Here is a 17,560-nt window from a genome sequence, read left to right as displayed (position 1 = left end):
ATGCCATTTCTGATGAAGGGTCTAGGCCCGAAACGTCAGCCTTTCTGCTCCTATGATGCTGCTTGGCCTGCTGTGTTCATCCAGCTCTGCACCTTGTTGTCTCGGATTCTCCAGCATCTGCAGTTCCTACTATCTCTGATCCAAGGCCTCCCGAGCTGTTTTACTCAAATGGGTTTGGTAAACTGCTCAGAAATTCTGCCTTATAACCTCTCTTTCAAAGACAAAACCAGAACAAAATAACCTCTTAAAGCCACAGCATTGTCACACAGTTGCCCATGAGAAAGTTGGTGTTCAACTATCGATGTGGTACTGTTAACTCAGTACATGGGTTATTACTCATCATCCTTGTGTCCTCATTCTATGTTGTGTCCGCGAGCAATTCCTTAACCTGTTCCTTCCTTTAATCTCAGGGTGAACCTGGTCGACCAGGACCTAGGGGATTTAAAGGCGACATGGGACGTCCAGGACAAGAGGTTTGTACCATCTATATTAAGAGTTTAATTCTGGTGAGGTTTCAATCAGTGTATATAGCCTGGCGCTGGTCCTTACAAAATCTGGGCCTGACCTCCAGTGGCTGGATCTGCTCATGTGGGGATAATTGGGGTGGGGTAGCCTGTTTGACGGTCACACTACTCCTGTCCCTGAACAAAAGTTAGTCTGACCCTTTTCCACAAACATTAAGAGGTGAGCTCTCAGGCCACTGTCTTCCTTGGATTCTGAGTGTGGGGCGAAAGTGGGGAGTGTCAGTGGTGGTCACTACCAGCAGGTTACACCTTGTGTCCCCTGGCCGGCCTGAGAGAGGTGATGGCCTACTGGTATTATTGCTAGACTGCTAATCCAGAAACCCAGGTAATGTTCCAAGGACCCTGGTTCACATCTCATTGGGGCAGATGGTGGAATTTTGAATTCAATAAAAATCTGGAATTAAGAGTCTAACGATGACCATAAAACCACTGTTGGGAAAAAACCCATCTGGTTCACTAATGCCCCTTTAGGGGAAGAATCCCACAGCCTGTGAATGAATTAAAAAAAAGACTTATCCCCATCTTTTATTCATTGATCAGGCTGTTGCTGGCTAGACAGCATTTGTGGCCCATCCCTAATTGGCCAGTTAAGAGCCAAACACATTGCTCTGGGTCTGGAGTCACATGCCAGGTAAGGAAAGCAGTTTCCTTCCCTAAAGGGCATTAGGGAACCAGAGGGGTTTTTCCAACAATGGATTCATTGTCATCATGAGACTCTTTAAATCCAGATTTTTTATTCAGTTCAAATTCCACCATCTGCCACAATGGGATTTGAACCTGGGTTGTCAGAAAATAACTCAAATCCCTGAATTAACAGTCCAACAATAATACCACTAGGCCATCACCTCCCCTCTGAAACATGGGTTAGACACTTGACACACATGAGATATGGATCAGAGCCCGATCACATATGGAAAAGAGTGCTTTTTTGGACTGGCCTTGACCATGTTCAAAATGGAATCCTACAATATGTATCTGTTTCATTGTGAAGTCGAAAGAGACCAGCCTGTGCTACTAACAGTCTGACTCGCTACCCTATGCCCCCTTTATCCATAAGCCTGTACCTCATCTTGTCTGAATGCATAACTATATCTGGGCTAGATGCTGAAGGCTACAAGTAGCTGAGCTGCATTGGAAAGCACACCGTCCCCTAAGAAAATGCCCCATTGCCTCAGATCTCTGATGACAGTGCCCACCTTGTTTATTGCTGGTTGTGAACTGTGCCTTTGATAAACTTGATTTTGTCCAAAACTATGCTGCTCTTGTCTTAGCTCACACTGCGTTCTATTCCACATTCACGCCCTGTGCTTCCTGACTGGGTCCTGGAACCGCAACACCTCAATTTTTTTCAAATCCTCCTCCCTGTTTTTAAACCCCTCCACAGCTTCATATCTCTCACTAATGCCCTCCAGTCCTATGATCCTCTGAGATAGCTGCAAGCCTCTCAACCTGGCCTTGTGTGCGTGCTTGACTTGAGACATTCCATTATTGATGGCCATGCCTCAATCTCAAGAACCCATGCCTAAACCTTCCCATCTTTCTTCAACGGGGCTCCTTAAAACCTACCCCTTCAATTATGTTTTGGATCTCTTGCTGACTACCATCTCCTCAGAACTTTTAACTTTGTTTCTTTATTTTTGTAATTTTTACTATGTAGTGTAGAACTTTTAGCTTTTTTTCTTCATTTCTCTATTTTTGTACCCAATCTATTTTAGTATCTAAGAGTTGTAACTAGGTACTTTGGCATTATGTGTGGCGACATTGTACACCTCTCACTACTCCCGTACTTTTGTATTTGAGTACACGTGACAACAAAACCTAATTCTAATTCTAGAGGTTTGCCGACGTACTTTTATAATACACTTTCGAAGCGCCTTGGAATATTTTATTAAGTGAAAGGTGCTGTACAAACATAAGTTGTTGCTGTGCTCTGTAGCGCCACCCACCTCCTCTTGGCTTTGGTGCCAGCTGTCTGCCTCTCTTGTTGAAGAGAGGATGCTGGAACGGTGAGAATTACGCCCTTAGAAGTAATCCTGAACCTCCCGTGCGTGCCTGGGGTGTATCAGTTATCCAGTGTTAAACTGAACTTACCCCCGTCAACGCAGATGAGGGGAATATTTGCCAAGAAATGCACACTGAAGTCAGGCTTGTCCATGAACTGAGTAACTTAATATTTTGCTTAACATAATGGGCACCAAACCCAGTGAGGATCAGCGGCATCCGTCCAGCCCTCTCTTTCCTTTGTGATGGTCAGCCTTTTCTGAATTTGTAATCGAGATTGCGAAGGACTAATTGATGTTTCATCCATTCCCACAGGGACCAAGGGGACCCAGAGGTCCAAAGGGCTACCCTGGAGACCCAGGCCCAATGGGAGAGATGGTAAGAAAATGCACAGTAAGCGGTTGTAGAGGTATAAAATGCTGTTCGTACTTCTGAATCCTGTTGGCACCTGAGAGGGAAACGTCACATTCATTTCTCAGCTAGAGACGTTTTGACCCTGGGCAGAATTAACAGCCCACTTTCTCGAGGGGCCCACCATGCAAATATGAAAGGTCCCACAACCTGTGTGTTAATGCAAAATCTGCTTTTTCCACCTTCATTCTGGGATGTGGGCATAGAGTTGCAACGTTAGTATTTAACGCCCACCTCTGTTTGCCCTTCCGAGGCTAAGAGTGGGACTGTTTGTCTTGAACCACTGCAGGCAGTGTGGTGAAATTATTATGGAGGGTGTTGCAGAGTACTGACCCTGCGATGGTGAAGGAATCATCATGTATTTGGAAGTGAGGAAGTTGTGTCACTCTGAGAGATAAATGAATGTGACATCGGAACGTAGGCAAACTCCTCACGTTGTTCCTTCATCTTTTGTAAGTGATGAAGCTTGCAGACTTTGGGAAGTGGTGCCAGAGCATCTTGCAGTGTGCATTTTGTAGATGGGACACACTCTGTAGTCAAGAGTTTAGATCTTTAAGACAATGGTTGAGGTGCCAATCAGATAGGCTGCTTTGTCTTGGATGGTGTTGAACGTGCTACTGCACTCGTCTGGGCAAGTGGGGCATATCCCATCACCCTCCTGACTTAATGCAGTTCAGCCCTTGGCTGCGGTCCTGAGCTCTGCTCTGCAGTGAGTACAGTCTTCCTCCCTCCTGCCTCAACAAACCGGTCTCCCTCGAGGGAGACCTGGATCACTGCATCAGAAACCTGCAAAATCGTTGAATTGTCATCAAAGCTTAGCCAACTTGTGACACTGAGGCAGGCAACAGAAGTGGTCTGTGTGTGTGAGCCTATCCTGGGCGTCCATTTTGAATGCTGTACTAGGCATTAACAGGGCAGTAGTGAGGTTGGTTTCCTTCCTGCCCGGTTCCCGGAGATTTTTCACGGCTCCGTTTAGGAGGGGCCTTACCCAGTCTGGATTTTCAATCCTCCTGCTTGTTTTAAGCCATCAGCTCCCTTTTTTTTTTAAAGATGGGTATTGGGTCCTTCTTGCCATCAGTTGGCTCCCCTGGTTGCCAGGCAGAGCTGAGGCACACAGTTCCATGTGCGCTAGAACCGAAACTGCGCAGTGAAGGAAAACTCGGGATTATTTTGGCCATAAGGACAGCTGTGCGTCTCCAGGGTGCATGCGTGCACACAAGTGCCAGTGCCTGTGCCACTTAAGCCATGCTACACCTTTCACCAACTTACATCGCCATTGGCAGGTTGCAAACCAATAATGTCCAGTCTTCAATGTGCCATGTTCTATTCACGCTCACTGTTGCTCACTGGGTAAACTAATGGGCATTGCCCTTAGGCCATATTTGTGCATGTGGTGGGGTGGGGTATGGAAGTGGAAGTGGGGAGGTGCAGGTGGCGTAATGCCGTAATGCCAACATTCCACCTCACGCTGCGGCTTTCCGTCCCCGGTAGATCAGTTTAAATAAACCTCTTGGCCCCACCCCCCCCCAAAAAAAAAGGCTCATTAGGATGTCGGTCACAGATGGGGGGTGGGTGGGTGGAATTAAAGCTATGAAGAAAGAGGAGAGAGCCTGCCCAAGACTGAGATGTTAGGGGTGACATTTTGGTTCATGAGAGAAGGTAAAGAAGACAAAATTGTTCTCACTTGGTCTGCCTGTTGTTGCGATGTGACAGACGTTCAACTGTATCCCAAAAAGTATTAAGGAGAATAGAATATAATATTCGTGGGAAGGTAGGAAACATTTCTTAAGCAAAGAGGGCTTGAAATTTGGGATTTCTTGCCCACAAAATATTGTTGCAAGTGCTTTAAAATTGAAATCCTCTAAAATCAAAATCCTGTAATGGGTGTGGGTTAAAAAGGTTTATTGAAGGACATTTGGACAGCAAGCAGAAGTGCAGAGCCAGACTAAGTGGCTCAGTTGGACAGAAATGTGACTTGAAGCACTCAGAAGTGGAGTGTAACGCTCTACAGACAAGGGCAGATTGTAAAGTTAGTCTCTGACTTGACCTATATTGATGCTTCACTTGAAAACCTTTTATATATTACTTTAACAGATGGTGCATCTTTTTTCTAACTCTCTCCCTTTTTTACTTTCTCGATAACAGGGAGAACCTGGTAGCCCAGGCAACGGGACCAGGGGCCCACCTGGATTACCTGTAAGTGGCAGATTACTTGTTTCATTCAGCATCATTATATTGCATTATCTCTTGGCCTCATTGCTTCTACATTGTTTAATAAGGTTGTCAAAGCGTAGTGTTTTGATGGTGTCATTCATGATGTTGGGACAGCAAGTGAAGATCTTTGGAGGATAAGCCACTGTTGTAACGTAGTGGCCAGTTGTGCATAGCAAGCTCCCACAAGCTTTGATATGAGAGTGACCAGTTAATTAGCTTCAAAGATGTGGCTTGATGAATGGGGCCAGTAGGAATTCGCCTGTACTTCGGGGAAGTGCTACAGGGTCTCAGATATCCACCTGGGTGCACAGGTCAGGCATCTTGCACGATAGGCAGCACCTCTGACAGTGCAGCACCTCCGCAGTACTGCACTGGCGGGTCAGCCTTGGCTGAGTCTTGGAGTGGGACTTGAGCCCACCATCTTCTAAATCCTCAGCAATGAACGCTGGCTGCTAAACCTTTTGACACACTGCTTATCTATTTCCGCTGAGATAAACCTCCATCCCCCATTCCTTTATGGATGAAGACACTGTACTAACGTCAGCAAGTTGCAACTTCAAGTCCCGGCCTGAGTTAATTGACTCGCAATTGCTTTGACAAACGTCGCCACATTCTTGATTTTATCTGGTAACTGCCGGTCAGAAACTTGACCGGGAATGAATAGGCCATGGTCTCCTTTCCAAGCTTGAACATTCTCATCTCCTGGTGAAGATGCGTGATACAATATATGCCCCTGACTGTTACGTGGCATGGCCACAAAGTTTCAACGCAATTCAATCATGGTGAAGGATTCTTGAGACTTAAACCCAAGTTCGGTTTAGGCTGGTACGCTGTCATTTCCGGTCAACTTCTTTGGCAAATTTACCTGAAGATTTGAACGTGCGACTCCATGTTGTTGACTTGGTCACCACTTCAGGTATCCCAGCATCCCCAGAGGCACTGACCACACTTGATCGGCTACGAGGGGCTGGGCATGTCGTCCGCGTGACCAACATGAGACTCCCTGAGCAGGTGCTCCACTCCCAGCTCAAACAGCAGGTGAGTCCCAGGTCGACAGAGAAACCCTCAAGGCCTCACTGGCAAAGTGCGGCATTCCCACAGACACCTGGGAATCACTGGCCCAAGACCCTCCGAAATGGAGGAGGAGTATCCGGGATGGCGTCAAGCACCTCAAGACTCGCCGTTTGTGGGGGGTGGAAATGCAGAAGCCAGGCGAAAACAAACAGCGCAAGGAGTGCACTGCCACACCAACGCCCCACCCACCCCTTCCCATGACCACTTTCTGCCGCTAGTGTAACAAAGCCTGTGGAAGCCAGGTCGGTCTGTACGTCCACCTATGGACTCTCCCTGACGGTTTGGAAGAGAGTTATCCTCGTCTACCGAGGACTGCTGGTGATGGTGATGACTTTGGTTACAGAACAGGATGAACCTGTGGGACAGATGGAACACTGTGGACCCCATCCCCTTTTAATAGAGGAGCTTACTCCCCACTGTCCTTAGCTATGGAGCACCAAGGCATGTAGCCCTGCTCCAGATTAATGGCTGGCCTGAGCCCAGCAAACGTTACATGATTCAAGGATTGAATGTGGGACATCCCTGTCGGTATCAGTTCAGGTATTCGCTGGATAAACATGCTAGACCTTCAGGAGACTCACAGCTTCTTACTATTGTTCCTTGGCTGTCAGAGCAGTGATCTGATGATAGAGGGTAAGTGAAGTGCAGAAAGCTTTTCCAACTTGCGGTGTCTCCAGATCAGAACTACTGTCCCCTCTGCCAGCTGGGAGGATTCCTATTGATCTACATCGAGCATTGAGTAATAGTTGGGACAACGCTCAACTGAGTCAGTAGGTTCTGAGTTCAAGTCCAAATCAGGAGCGTGAACACACCAGAAATCCTACCACGGGAGGGCTGCACTATCAGAGGTGCTGTCTTTCTTTGTAAGAGTTAAACTAAATTTATCATCTATCTGCTTTGGGTTAGCGTAACAATGAAACTGTTTGGTTGAAGAGCAGGGGAGTTTTCCCTGGATGCTTTGATCAATATTTCTCCCTCAACTGACATGACAAAAAGCAGATCGTCTGGCCATTATCGTCTTGCTGTTTGTGGGAGCTTGCTGTGCGTAAATTGTGGCTGTGTTTCTTGCACGATAACAGTGACCTTAATTTTTTTTAAAAAAAGTACCTTCTTTGGCTGTAGAGAGCTTTGAGACATCTGGTGGTAGTTGTAAGCACTATATAAACATAACTCTTTGAACCAGCGCAATGTGAAATGGGAATAGTTTAAATATGCGCTAGCCTGAGTACCAGACAAGGTAGTTTTTTTTCTGAAATGATAATTTCTAATGTAACGTGGTAAATCTGATAAATGTTTTGTTTGCCTTTTTGATAGGGTATTCCTGGTATCCAAGGAAATCCAGGGCCTAACGTAAGTCGTTTTTCCTAAATCCTAGGCTACTGTTGGAAAATGTTATATATCCTACTCGATATCCCATCATGGAGTTTACATGTTCACTTATGTCTGGAAAAGAGATTAAAAGAAAAAAAAAAGCAGCTAAAGGACACAGCAAGAGTATCCCAGCATTCCCTGCAGGGAACCAAAGCTGGCATGGAATTGGCCCAATGATGTTGCAGTCGGGTCAAGTATATGCCCCTTGTCCTTAAGATGGATGGCAAGGAGCCAATCTCTTTTGCCTGCCTTACTCCAATATTTGGGTCTTCCCATTCTGCACCAGAATTCTGTAAACTTAGGGAGACTGGCACATGATGGCAAAGACAATTCCGTCCCGACTTTCGGCCATATTCCTGGAGTCTGGTGGCAATCCCTCTGGAATTTTGTTTGACCCCAGGTACGAAAAGGAAACTGAGGGGAAGTCAAGTCGGTGGGGGGCGTCGGATGCATGGCTGAACATCAACTAAATTGCCATACCGTTCCCTCCCGTTCCACAATGGGGCACATTTAGCAGATATTCCTAGAGGCTAGGCCGAACATACAAGCTGGGATTCACCCTTGATGGGGGGGGAGGGATTCCTGCCCATTATTGGGAAGATCCCTGCGGTGTCCCTAAGTTACCCTCAACAGGGGGAGGTTTGGTGAATCGTAATTAGCACCCTGCTGCTGCCCAGTGGATGCCACCCATACCCTGCCTTTGATAAAATTGAGAATTTGTTCTACAGCGTGATGAGGACATTTTTTAAATCAAGGGGAGACCCCATCAGGCAGTGGAGTAACACCAAGCTGTAAGATTCTACAATTTTGCCCCGATCTTCTCCCAGGTCCCCACCCCAAACACATAATAAACACTGAGAATTTGGAAGACTCCTCCGGGCCAACCCTACCTGACTCCAAGACTATCATATCCAAAAGGTTTTTAAAAAGTATGAACTGAAAGTTCATAGTATGACATGCATGTATTAGCCATGACGAAGGTTAAAACAGTGAAATGTAGTAAAGAGGAGCAGGAGTAGGCCATTTGGCCCTTTGGTCCTGCTGTAACATTCAGTCTGATCATCCATCTCAGTACCCTGTTCCTGCTTTCTCTCCATATCTTCTGATCCCTTTAGCCCTATGTCCAACTCCTCCTTAAACCATGCAGTCTTTTGGCCTCGTCTACTTTCTGTACAGAAACGTAGAAAAAAGGAGCAGGTGCTGTCATGAAAAATATAAGCCACAGCCAGACACATTCCTGACCAATGTGGAACAGATGCCCATGATTACGAGCTGTTTGAGAAACTTTACAAGATACACAGAAGCCTTGTTTTGCTTTTTTGGTTTCAAAATAAAACAATACTAAAAGCACTGACTCCCCTTATTTGTTCACAGCATACTGAATTGTTTATCAAGTTCACACTGAGTTGAGGTGTAAAGTGACAGATTCCATCAGGCAGTCAGAAACTCTCCTCCGCAAGTGGAATGGGAGATGTATTGGCCTCCTCTGTGTCTCATGTTTCTTTCTCTCTCTCTCTGCTCCTCTCATGTAGGGAACAAAAGGCTCCGTAGGTCCAAAAGGTGATGATGGTGAATCTGGAGACCCTGGCCCAGATGTAAGTGATGACTTAAGATGAGAAGTTAGTAGGCTGGGGGAAGACATACACTCTAACCCCACTGTCATTTGGTCTAATTTGAAGGGGTCACTGTTTTAACGTGGGGGGGTGGGGTGCGGGGTGGATGGAGGGGCGTGGAGAGTAGTCGCCTCGTCTCTGTCGGTGACAGTGATTGTGTGTGGTGCCTGTGTAACCCGGAGATTTGGTCAGACGCCCATTTGGGGCTTTGTGTGGATATTTGTGACCCGTTGCCTGAAAAATGACCATCCACGCTTGAATTTCTAGCCCTCGGGAAGAAAGAGAAACAGTGTGAGAGTGTGTTTTTGCCGTTTTCTATTTATCACTGATGTTTATTAGTTCCAAAAGCATTGATGTTGACAGATGGTTGGTGGCAGGAAGTGATGCTACCTCTGAGAATGTGTCCAATTAGAATTGACAACACTTTAGAAGAAGCATGGAGTATATATGGTTAGATTTGCTGAGGTTAGAAGTTCTATGGGATTTACTAAGATGTGCTGTGCGTTTTGCAACAAACCATTTAATTGGATTGTGCATGAATGGAACAGTATGTCACCAATCAAAATGTAATATGTTTTGGACTCCCACCACTGGGTCCGGTAGCTTCTCATTCTGCCTTAAGAGAGCGGACAGCCCCAGGCTTGATGTTCAGCCACAGGTCCAGGAGGAGGCCATGCAGGCTTCGTTAGCCACTCACTCAGATCTTTGGTTGTTCTGTACCTCAGTCCTGTTGACCTGCTTTGAGTCCGTTTCCCTGACCAGTCTCCATTGGTTGTGAGAGTCCCAAATGGGAACTGAAGTGAGAGCCATTCAATTGCAGCGAGAAGCCAAGCAATGTCCCTCCTATTACTGGAGGGTGAGGATTGTGCCTAGTGGTGATGGCACCCCAGTGGAATAGCCCAGTGACAGTCACCGGGTTATTATGGCTCCTGAGAGTGCAACTGTCCCCATCCTTCTGACCTCTCCATTTTCTTGGAATTAGACTCCCAACTACAGCTGGAGTTAAAAGTGTCACTTATTTCTATGTCCGACCCAAACATTAACTATTTTCTCAGCTGTTGGGAGGTGATTAAGTTTGGAATGTGCAGCCGGTAATAGTAATAGAGCTCAAAACGTTGCTTCAAGATACAATGAATACAGTAAAAGTAACTATCTTCAGGACTCCATCCTGCACCCTGACCTTCTTTAGAATACATAATAGGTAGTGATTAGCCTCCAATTACAACCGCCTTTGACACACACTGGGGCAAGCATGATTGAGTCCTAACTATAAGCTACTGTGGTCTGACAAACCTCTGAGAGCTGTACTTACCTTTTAAACTTTGGCCTCCTGCGCACCCCTGACTTTCTTGTGTCCTTCCATTTTTGTGCCCACACCTTCAGCTACCTGGACCTAATGTCTGAGACCAACCCCATGTCCACCACTATCCCCCCACCCCAACTTCTCCCTCATGCTATCTCTCTGCTCCTTGAAGAGTCTGTGAAAAGCCAGCTCTTTGTCTCAGCGTATGGGCCTGTCTCCCGATTTAAACATGGCTCAGTGTCTGTCTTTGATCCGACAGAGCTCCTGTGAAGCACTTTGGGATGCTCCCCTGCAGCAAAGGTGCCGCCCAAATGCAGAGTGCTGTTATCGGCTGAGATCAGTCGCGGGTGGTTCAGTTAGCGTACTGATCCATTCAGGAATAGCTGTGAGGACCAGACCCAGTGACCCCAAAAACTGGTTCCCCCATTTTCTTTGCTCTCTCTCAGCTGCTGTACATGGGGATGAAGCAGCTGGGATGTCCTGGATTGGCTTCTCTGGCTTGGTTCCAGGACATTGGTTTCCAGAAAACATATTTTCCTTCCTCCTTTACCCGGCGGCGATGGTCTCCTCTCCTCCAAATTGTTTCAGTATTCAAGCAGTTTGGCCAGGACCAGACATTTTGACCCGGAAGTACGGGGAAATCCAAAGACTTCTCTCTCTTTTTTTTCCACAATCGTTGCAGGACCAGAAACAATCTCCTTCAACTTACATCCCTCACATCCCTCCATCTACCCACCCTCCCCACCAAGTCTACCATCCAGTGCCTGGTTACCAGAACTCAGGACCTCAGTTAATCTCCACTGGTATTGCTTCGCCAAGAAAAGCGAGGACAGTATCCAGGGTTCCTGATGCCAGGTAATGGCCCCTCATGCAATGGCCGTGTTTCAGTGGACGCTCTGAACCAGAACTGGATCGACAAAATTGATTCAATCTCACTCTCCTTCAGATAATGGCACTGCCACGTCTGAGCTCTTCCTGGGAGACTGACCTTTCTATTCCCAGAGACTCCGAGATAATTCTGCCAGTGCTAGCTAAACAAAATTAGGATCGCTGCTCCCCACAAATATTTGACAGTTCTGAACAGAAACTGCATGTCCAGATCAAGCAGATCATTTTTAACACAGCTGTTTCTGTTCGATCCCCTTTCAGCATTGGCCAGTTTTAACTCTTTCTTTGCCAAAATTTGACCAAATTAGAGCCCCATTGGTCTTCTTATGTAGCAAAAGGACAATGTGTGTTTTTTTTTCTTAAATTAAGGTTGCTCACTCGCCTTGCAGTCACAAACTGCACTGAACACCATTTTAAAAAAAAAACCCCGGGGGTTGCTGGACCATTTCCAGACACAAATTGACATTGAGCCATGCACGGTGTTGTTCGGAAGGTGACTGAAAGTTTGGTCAAAGGAGGGAGGGCAGAGAGGTAAGGAACTAGGGAGGTTCAGGGCCAGAATTCCAGAGCTTTGGCTGAATGTACACGTGGCATTTTCAAAAGACGGTGTGAAAGCCCGGAAGGTTGGATGCTGGGTGGTCTTCTCTGAAACTTAGTCAACACTCCTCGTTCTTGGAGTCATAGAATCCCTACACAGTGGAAACAGGCCCTTCGGCCCAACAAGTCCACACCTACATTCTTCTAGATACTTGGAATATTGTTGAGCAGCAGTTCGGAAGCTTGGCTTTTAAGAACCCATTGAACCTGTCCGTAGTCCCCAGTCAGTGTCAATACAGTTGATCATCCAGCCTGTGATATGTAGAAAGGCTAGTAGCAACAGTGGTCCACTTAATCGACTTTTACAGATGTAAAAATTAGCACTGACTCAAAGCAACCTGTAACACGCTGCGTGCATAACATCCCAAACTGCGTGTACTGCAGCGACAGCTCTGTAAACGATCAGCCCTGACTTTTTAAATAGCCTCCCTTTGCAGTGAGCGCCAAATGATGTTTTAAGCCCTGTTTGGACATACCAGAGCATGTGACAGGATTGAAAATTGATGGGGGTGAGAAGTTCAGCAGCATATTCCAGCCCTGTAAGGCGATGAGCATTCTCTGTTCCAGAGTTAATACGAGAGACAGGAGTTTAGGCGTGGTCTCGTCTCGTCCTAGAAACTTTGAGGAAAGATCTTTTTTATTTAACGTCCCCGTTTACGAACGCAAAGCCTATTTGATGAAATGTGAAAACACAGCGGCCAGCTTGTACACAGTAAGCTCCCACAGACAATACCATAATGAGCGGATCTGTGTTTTACAATCTTGGTCGAGCGATGAATGTTGTCCAGAGTACCCTTTCTTTGAAACGGTGCCATGTTCTCTTTGGCCTGTTTGTCACAGAGAACCTTGTGTAAATATCTCATCCAAAGACAGCACCTTCGACAGCGCAGCATTCCCTCGGTGCCACAGTGGCTGATCAGCCTGCATTTTGTAATTGAGTCCTTTGACTGGGATTCGAACCCATGTCGTTCTGGCTAAATCACAGTACAAGTACAATACAGCACTCCGACAGCTGTCTGTGTTACCTGCCAGGAAACTGTATTTCGAGACTGGCGGGGGATGCAGAAATATCATTTTTTCTCATCTCTAGACATCAGAGTTATTTGCATTTGTTACAAAAGCAACAGGAGTTGATCCTCAGTTTAGCTCGGTGACCGGTATTTGCAGAGTGAAACATATGTACCGATGACTGACTGTGCAAACTCGCCTCTCTGTGATTACTTCCTTAGAACGATGTTCCAGGTGATAGAGGTCGCAAAGGAGCCAAGGGTTACAGAGGCGCAGAGGGAGAGCCGGTAAGGAGTTGTACATGCTGTTGAACCTCGGCTGAGTTTGTTTGAACGGCAGCCCGGTAAAGGGTGATGGGATTTGAGTGATGGATGTTGGTCTAGGATGCTGTGGCTGACGTCTCTTTGGACCTGAGCTCACGCGACACCCGGTTTTGATTTCGGGTGGGGTTTGGCTCTTCCCGGCCCTGCAGCGGCATTGCCTACTGTGTGAGGCCTCGCGCAGGAACCAGATGGACCGCCACTTGTGAAGGGGGTGTGGCCAATGCAGCACAGCATGCTCCCGAGTGTCAAGGCCGAAGATCCAACTGTTGTTGGAACCTGTCGGTCTTGCGTGCCCAACGAGGCACCCACTTTCGGCCCCATCCTGTCACCCAGTTCCTCAGTTTCAGGTTGCCCGGAGAGCGACTCTGCAGAGGACATACTCTAACTGGTAACATCTCCGTCATCCATGTCCACCTCTTTGAAGTCCGTTGACACTCCCCAACTGGCTTTGTCTATCCCTTGGATGTGGGTGAACACTGCCAGTTGGCTGCTGTGACCCTTGTCTCAGGACAGCCAGGGCTTGTGTTCTTAAAAACCATTGGGTCTAACTCGCCATGGGTAGTTCAGTGGCTGTCACATCTGGTCACTCAATGGTACAGGCCTTGTTGAAAAGTGGAGTGCGTTGATGAAACGTTGTGTCAGGACAAATGCAAGAACACCAAATTTCCAACCATCAGAACGATTTGAGAGAATGATGATGATGGCTGGCTGCTAAGTTGACTCTAATTGGCTGAGGTGTTGCCGTGGAGGAACAAACAGGGAACCGTAGTCTTCCTGGAAAATCCAACTTGTTTGAAATTTGGCATTCTTGTGTCTGTCCTGATGGAAGATGAAATGGCCTCTCTTTTTTTTCAGCATTGCACAGTTACAATGGCTAATTTCCCCACTTTACCTATTGGCAAATCTTCTTATCTACTACTTTTAAACGGGGTTCCCTGTATCGGGTTTATAGAGCCTTAGGACTCAGGTTGTATGACGCTTCTCGTGGTCCCATTGTCCTAATTCTCTGGGATATTACATTTCCTGCCCTCGGTTGCTGCCCTGAGAAGTTGATGTTGGTCATTCTTGTCTCTGATCCTGTATAGCACAACAACTCTGCTGTCATGTCCATCTCTTCGGTCTGGTAGCCGGCCAACTCCTAAGTGCCCAGTGCGAAGTTTGAGGCTTACTCTGCCTACTGAGGGTTGAGAGGAGGCGATGGCCTAGTGGTATTATTGCTGGACTGTTAAATCTGGAGACCCAAGGAATGTTCCAGGGGATCTGGGTTCAAATCCCACCAAGGCACATGGTGAAATTTGAATTCAATAATTTAAAACATAATTGGAATTAAGAATCTAATGATGACTATGAATTGTTGGAAAACCCATCTGGTTAACTAATGTCCTTCAGGGAAGGAACCTACTATCCTTACCTGGGCTGGACTACATGTGACTTCACAGCAATGTGACTGACTCTTAACTGCCCTCTGGGATGAGCAATAAGTTCTGGCCGTTGATGCTCTCAACCAATTAATAAATGAGGGAAAAGAAAGAGCAGACTCAGTATGCCAGGAAGCAGCTCCCAAATTGCCTCATCCGTGAGTTCTGACCCTGATCCTTTCCTGGAACATTTTGCATCAACGTTGCTTGGGAAGATCATGACCTCTGAAGCTCAGTTAACCTGACTACAATCCAGGGGGTGTGGAGGGAGCTTCCCCATAATCCCTTACTCCCAGAACATGGGGAATGTTAAGGGAGTGGATATATGTCTGACAATAGCTGGCTGCTGAACTGAGACTTGGATTGAATGCTCGAAGTAAGCTAGGAAGAGCGCATAAAAGGAAATCTGTATTTTTTTTTGGCAATGGGAAGCAACTGACTCCAGGATGATTGACCGCAAACATGATAATGAACGTTAAGCGGGGGACCCAAGAGAGAGAAGGAGGGAAAGATCGGAAAGGAAAAAAATTAAATAATAACCTTTAAATCATGATGTCCAAGTCAAGCCAGTGTATATGGAGACCCCATTTTCTTTCGTCAAAAGACCAGCTTTTGTATATCGAGCTCCTACAACACTCCTCTCTATTCTTTGGCCACAACTTGCTACGCATATTAGTAGTCAGCTTCCATTTTCCACCCATCAAATCATAAAATCCCTAAAGTGTAGAAAGAAAGCATTCAGTCTGCACCGACCCTCCGAAAAGCATCCCAGTGAGACCACCACCACCCATAACTCTACATTCCCCATGGCTAACCCACTTGGCCTGTACATCCCTGGATACCATGGTCAATTTAGCGTGGCCAATCCCTGTAACCTGCACAGATTGTGGGACATCCCTGACTCTGTGAGGCAGCATTGCTAACCACTGAGCCACCGTGTCGCCCAAGTGGGTGTTTCACTTAATGGTAGTTCAACCTTGTACCGTGTATATGTCAACCTAGCGTTTCTGTGGAAATTTTCCAAGGCTTCGAAGGTTGACTTGCATGCAAACGTCGATGGTGCTCCAGAAATAACAGTAGCTAGTTAGAATTCCTATCAGCCCACTAATGGTTTGGTGCTTTCCATCATACTAGCACCCTGTTTTCCACCCAGAATCTCCAATTGCTGCATGTTCTTCTCCAAGCCATCTCAATGGCAGCCAATCTCTTGCACCCCCCCCCCCCACCCCCCCCCCCCCGCCCATCCCCATCACGGTCCATAACTTGGCCTCCCCCCCCCACCAAGGCATGCCCAACCAATGCCAGTGAAACCCTCCACTGACTTTCCAACAGTGGCTCCTCAATGTGAAGGATTGCCTGCAATTGCAGCAGGTGGCCCCTTGCTCCCAGTGGCGCTGCTGAGATTAGTGTCTCTGAGGAAGGACTCCCTCCCAGATGGTGGGGCACATCTCGCCCTGATCTCAGGGTGACCCAGTCACATGGAAGGCAGGCTTGCCCTGACGTCTAAGCCAGGATAATGGGGGCCTTTCGCTGAGGGTCCTTTTTAAGAACCTGCGATCATTCTAAACCTGCAGCAGCTGCCACTTCCTCCCCTGTCCTTCACTGGAGGAGCTCCTGCCTAAGATTATAAATTGACTTGGCTTGGAAATGTTCATTAGGGTTCAATGGTTGAATGGTCAGAAAGCACCCCCCACCCCCACCAACCACCTCCATGTCACGCACTCCTTCATGGACCACAACGTCTGCAAGCTCCGAACGTTGTGACCCACTGAAAGCTCTATCCAAAAATACCCTCTTTGTCCCTGTCCTCATTGTGCTTTTGATCAAACCTGCCAGAAGTTTAGCTGACTTTGGGTTGACTTTGTTGGCTTCCCATCTACAGCTTAACGGAACAATTATTAGCATGATTTTGCTTGTTTCCCTTCTCACTGATGCTGTGCAATGTTGTAGGTTTGCTGGCGTAGTAAAAGATGACAATAAGGTGTAAATGCTGACTTTGGTTTCCTGAACACCGTGTATCAAGGAGTAGTGCTGATTTAGCTCAGCCGTTAGGCCTGCTTTTAGAGCAGCAACTTGTGGCTTTTTGAAATGCTCAAGTTCAGCTCAAGGTAAGCTGACTTAGCGTGGTGCTGTTCCAACTATGTGGATTTTTGTTTTCTTCCAGGGCACGCTACTGCTGGCCCCCTTTCCTGAGCCATCAGTGTGCCTACCACAGGGCAAGGGCCGAGAGAAAAAAGCAAAAAGGAAAATAAATAACTGCATGTGTGCCAGGGTAGAATATGTGCCAGGATGTGGGCGCATGAAATCGGTTGGGAAAAATGTACTTGGTACAGACAGAGGCAGTACATAAGCTAAAGGGCTGATGTTGGATGTTGGCATCAGTCATATATGACCACAGGCTCCTCCAACACTGCTCCCCCCCACCCCCAACTTCACCCGTTGGTAAAACGCATCCCAGAATACAAACAGGTGCTCACAGCCCGCTAAAAATCCATGGAGATCAGTTTGTTTCGACGTTCCAGCTACCTGTGGTTCCTCGGAAGGATGCTTGCCATTTACCACAAAGCACAATATTGAAAGGCACTTTGTAAAGTTAAGCAGGATCCAAACGCGAAGGTGCATGGTCATTCAGAAACAAGATGCGGGGTTTAATCACAGCGGAGGACTTGCATGGATTTGTTCCAATAGTCACGGCTTTGGGAAAGGCTGTCATTTGAATCCGTTTTAATTTGCTTTCACCTTGCATTCATTTATCCCCTCTTTTGATGCTGTCATCTCCCTGGTTCCTTTAAACAAGCTCAAAGGACATATCCGA

The 17,560-nt window shown here is 46.9% G+C and overlaps 1 protein-coding gene across 1 annotated transcript in view; it reads left to right on the top strand.

Annotated features, from left to right (window-relative positions):
• col6a1 (collagen, type VI, alpha 1) overlaps window positions 1–17,560 on the top strand; it is a 55,172-nt gene that overhangs the window by 28,596 nt on the left and 9,016 nt on the right. The window contains exons 21-26 of the mRNA XM_048599321.1: window positions 411–473; window positions 2,841–2,903; window positions 5,082–5,132; window positions 7,539–7,574; window positions 9,128–9,190; window positions 13,226–13,291. Of these exons, the coding sequence (XP_048455278.1) occupies window positions 411–473; window positions 2,841–2,903; window positions 5,082–5,132; window positions 7,539–7,574; window positions 9,128–9,190; window positions 13,226–13,291 (342 nt within the window). The remainder of the gene's footprint in view (window positions 1–410; window positions 474–2,840; window positions 2,904–5,081; window positions 5,133–7,538; window positions 7,575–9,127; window positions 9,191–13,225; window positions 13,292–17,560) is intronic.

This window comes from Rhincodon typus, chromosome 7 (genome assembly GCF_021869965.1).
Source record: "Rhincodon typus isolate 14 chromosome 7, sRhiTyp1.1, whole genome shotgun sequence".
Taxonomy (NCBI): Eukaryota; Metazoa; Chordata; class Chondrichthyes; order Orectolobiformes; family Rhincodontidae; genus Rhincodon; species Rhincodon typus.
The sequence above is the reverse complement of the archived record's forward strand: the minus strand, read 5'-3'. Positions and strand labels throughout refer to the sequence as shown.